We start from the raw sequence: 4,022 nt of genomic DNA on the forward strand, positions 1-4,022 counted from the left end.
GGAGAGGTGGAGGCTAAGATCTAAATAAGACTAGTCTAAGACAAATTGAAAAATCTATATAACAAAGAAAAAACAAAATTTTAAAGTTGAATGTTGAACATTATTACAACAAGTCAACCATTAAAACATCATAAATTAACAATTCTTTCCAATTCGATTAACCCAAACCTAGTCTAGATAGTTTCAAGTTACCCAATTTCTGCCGGCACATAGCCTAGTAGAGTCGTAGGCTCTCTCGTACACAATCAATTTTAACGTTTCTTTCTCCTTCCTAGTTCCTAGCAATCTAGCATATAGAATGGCGGTAGGTTTTGCCTGATCTAACCACCATTAAGCGTAATTCTTACATTACATTCCCTCCCGAGGCAAGAAGCACGAGCAAATTATGACTTTGGAAGACCCACAATCCCTCCGTGAACTTCCCCTCTAAACAATGCCATTGAAATCCCTCAACACCTTTGCTGCCACCACCATGTTGAGCTTCGGGCTCTTCATCCTCTTCTTCGCAGGATTTCTTGATTTCCCATCCGCATCTTCCTCAATCCCCTCACCCAAAGACTCAATCTTTCTTGCGTCCTTGTCAGATTCCAAGCCCGATCCGTTCCAGAACCTCTTGGGGGCTTTCAAGAAGTGGGATTCTAAAGTGGGTTGTGCCCAGTTCAGAGAGAAGCACGGAGGGGGGTTCGGAAATGGGTCGGGTTTGATTTCTTCTTATGCTTCTCTGCAAGGTGTTGATGAGGGTGAATTGGAATGTGGGGAGTTGAAAATGAACCATGTGAGTATTCTGGTCAAAGGGTGGACTTGGATTCCTGATGGGATGGATAATTTGTATTCTTGTAGATGTGGGCTTAGCTGTTTGTGGACTAAATTGCCAGTTATGGCTGATAAGCCTGATGCTTTGTTGTTTGAGACTAGTACTCCTCCTCTTAAGGTAACTTTCTCCATCATTTTAGCTCAAATCATGACTTTTTTTTCTAATTTAGGCTTGTTGGTAACTTGGTATCTGTTCTTGTATGAATGTTCTTTTAGTTTGCATTTTCTTTTGAATTTTGATTGCATTCTGTAGCTTCAATTTGTGTTTTAGGTTTACCTAAACATTATGATTTGGGTTCATTATTTCATCCTCTGCAATTTTCCTGCACTTCATAGTTATAGTCCATCAGTTGAGAGAAACCTGAGACTTAGATTGACGGTGGTATCATAATTGCTGAGACACCTCCATGAAGTTCCATAGCAGTAGAGGATTAATCAAATTTTGGGGAAAGTTAGGCTATGGGGTCTTAATCAAGAGAATGTTTAAGGAGGTTAACTCGGTAACCTGGGGGTGTGGTTGATTAGAAGGGACTCATCCATCCTTAACCAAAGGTTAAGGGTTCGATCCTTGGTTTTGGGTATGGAGCAGTCTTAAATCTCTAGGCCAGCTGTCCCACCCAATAGAGGTGCCTATAATCCAGCGAGGGGATTAGTCACTTTGTCCGACGGTGGAAACCCTGGACTATACCCCAAAAAAAGGCGGTTAACTCGGTAAATTGATACATAAGGATACAAACCTGGTCTTTTCAGCTAATACGTAGAGGCGCTTATTGTGAATTTTAACCTTGAATGTGAGGGTGAAGTAATTTTTGAAAAAGCAAAAAAACAAGAAGAAAATGAAAATAAAAAGGAAGGAGCACTTTCTTGGATTGAGTTTTAGCTTACGTGAGAAGAGAACTTATAGAATGTTGTGGTCACGTAGTAATCTTTTGATTTGAAGTTCGTGTCTTGAGCAACCAAGTCTCTGTGTCTTCTCGCTTGATATGAACAATTTGCCTTGTTGGCGGGGATGATGTTCTAGCGTCTAGGTAAGATATGAACAAGTTGCAATTATGCTATAATAGTGTGATATTGCAACTGTGTGCTTATCTTGAATCTATATGTATTTGAATGGGGATAAAGTATCGGAAGCCTTTAGGAGTTCTGTGGTTTTGCTATTTCTTGGTTTTGGTTATAGGGTAATTATAATGATCGAGTTATCCCGAGGCAAAATTATGTTTTTCAACTTTTTGTTCCTTTATTATTACTTTTGCTTGCACCTTATTACATTCTGCTCACCTTCCTCATAGCAATGTCTTTGGTCAGAGACGGAAAGGTGAACCACTACGTGTATATATGGATCTTGAAGCCGGCAGGACGAGATCAGGATATGAGGATCTCTTTATTAGCTATCATGCGAAAGACGATGTCCAATCGACCTATGCTGGATCGATCTTTCACAAGAATCGGAATTATCATCTGTCTTCCTATAAGAGAAATGTGAGTGCACCCAGGCATTGTTTTTTTTTTGGTCAGATCACGAGGTGTCCTAAGCAGGCCCTAACTGTAGGAGGCGCCTGCACAGACATTGTTTATACCATGAAGATTTCCCGTCTTATCTTCTTTCTTTTTATTGGTCATCACTACAAATGTTTGTGTGTTTTTCGACTTGTAGGACACGCTCGTTTATTGGTCTTCATCCCGTTGTCTCCCCGAAAGAAATAAACTGGCGAAACAACTACTCCGATTGCTTCCAACCCATTCGTTCGGCAAGTGCTTGAACAACGTAGGCGGCCTTGATAACGCACTCACCCTTTATCCCGACTGCATCAAGGACCCTAACGAGGCGCCCAAATGGTGGGACCACTTGCACTGTGCAATGTCCCATTACAAGTTCGTCCTCGCTATCGAGAACACCATGACGGAGAGTTACGTAACCGAGAAGCTATTCTACGCCCTAGAATCCGGATCTGTACCCATTTACTTTGGCGCCCCGAATGTCCAGGACTTCGTCCCTCCACATTCGATCATCGACGGGACAAAGTTCAAGTCTTTGGAGGAACTCGCTTCCTACGTTAAGGCGCTCGCCAACGATCCCGTGGCCTATGCAGAATACCACGCGTGGAGGAGATGTGGAGTGATGGGAAACTATCGAAAAACCCGAGCAGCTAGCTTGGATACTTTACCTTGTAGGCTTTGTGAAGCTGTTAGCAAGAAAAATGGAAGAAATGCTGAAGCCTCTTGACAGCATAGTAAATGTCCTTGAATATTAATTGCTGAGATGTCAAGATTTTGTTTCTTAATGCTCCCTTAGAGTAGTTTGGGTTGGGAATATACACAGGCAGTTTGCATGTAGAAATTGGAACAATAACACATCAATCATACAGGATTTTGGTTTATATTTACAAGCACATATTTGTACATTTCCTTTGCGTTTTGTATTCTTCGGTTTCACCAATTTTAAGTATTGTTTAGTCTTATATTATCATATTTGCCTTACCATATTTGCCTTCACTGATTTCAAACTTTTAATTTTGGAATACTTTTGGTCCTTTAGAGACATTTTCGGCCAACGTCTGTTTTAAACATGGTAAAATCATCCAATTAACTTAAGCACCAGAAATAAAAAAATTTGAGATGACTAAAAGCATAAATGATAGTCTGGGGCTCTGGTTGGCAGAACTTATTTAGGAGTTTATAGTTTATTTTAAATTATTAATAAGTTATAAAGTCTGTTTATTTATACTTATTCTACCTCATCAATAGACGGTGGAAATCTACTTCATCGTATAACTAAAATTTTATACAATCATGAGTTCTATAATGTTTTATAAGATTTTATATATTTCACACTTCAAAATGTTACTAGTAAATTTTAATATGTAAACAATCCTATTTAAAATTTAAAACTATTTAAATTTTATGAAAATATCATTTTTATTTTTTTTATAGTAAATTTCAATTTTGGTCCACTGACTATTGCACTTGTGTTAATTGCAACATGTGACTTTTAAAACTGTTAATTTAATACCTTGACTATGTAATTTTTATCAATTTTAGTCACTCCGGTCAAATTGCCGATCAATTCTCGCCGAAAAAACTTAATTAATCAATTAATATTTAATTTGAGGGGCAAATTCGTCCTTTTAATTGTGGAAGTCTTCCCACATATTTACAAGCACATATTTGTACTCTTTTACGTTTTGTATTCTGCGTGACCTCCGCTGAAA

General features: G+C 38.7%; 1 protein-coding gene across 1 annotated transcript; it reads left to right on the forward strand.

Annotated features, from left to right (window-relative positions):
* Window positions 1-157: 157 nt before the first annotated feature.
* Window positions 158-3,213, forward strand: LOC109193282 (alpha-(1,4)-fucosyltransferase). The gene is made up of 3 exons (XM_019344142.1): window positions 158-931; window positions 2,119-2,292; window positions 2,468-3,213. The coding sequence occupies exons 1-3, from the start codon at window positions 434-436 to the stop codon at window positions 3,035-3,037; spliced, it is 1,242 nt and encodes a 413-aa protein (XP_019199687.1). The 5' UTR covers window positions 158-433; the 3' UTR covers window positions 3,038-3,213.
* Window positions 3,214-4,022: the final 809 nt, after the last annotated feature.

Source organism: Ipomoea nil, unplaced genomic scaffold (genome assembly GCF_001879475.1).
Source record: "Ipomoea nil cultivar Tokyo-kokei standard unplaced genomic scaffold, Asagao_1.1 scaffold1848, whole genome shotgun sequence".
Taxonomy (NCBI): Eukaryota; Viridiplantae; Streptophyta; class Magnoliopsida; order Solanales; family Convolvulaceae; genus Ipomoea; species Ipomoea nil.

Bases quoted from the DNA above. Each gene is read 5' to 3' on its own strand.
- LOC109193282 (XM_019344142.1), top strand. From the start codon at position 434: ATGCCATTGAAATCCCTCAACACCTTTGCTGCCACCACCATGTTGAGC. The intron at 932-2,118 runs GTAACTTTCTCC...GTCTTTGGTCAG, and splicing joins CTAGTACTCCTCCTCTTAAG to AGACGGAAAGGTGAACCACT. The intron at 2,293-2,467 runs GTGAGTGCACCC...TTCGACTTGTAG, and splicing joins TGTCTTCCTATAAGAGAAAT to GACACGCTCGTTTATTGGTC.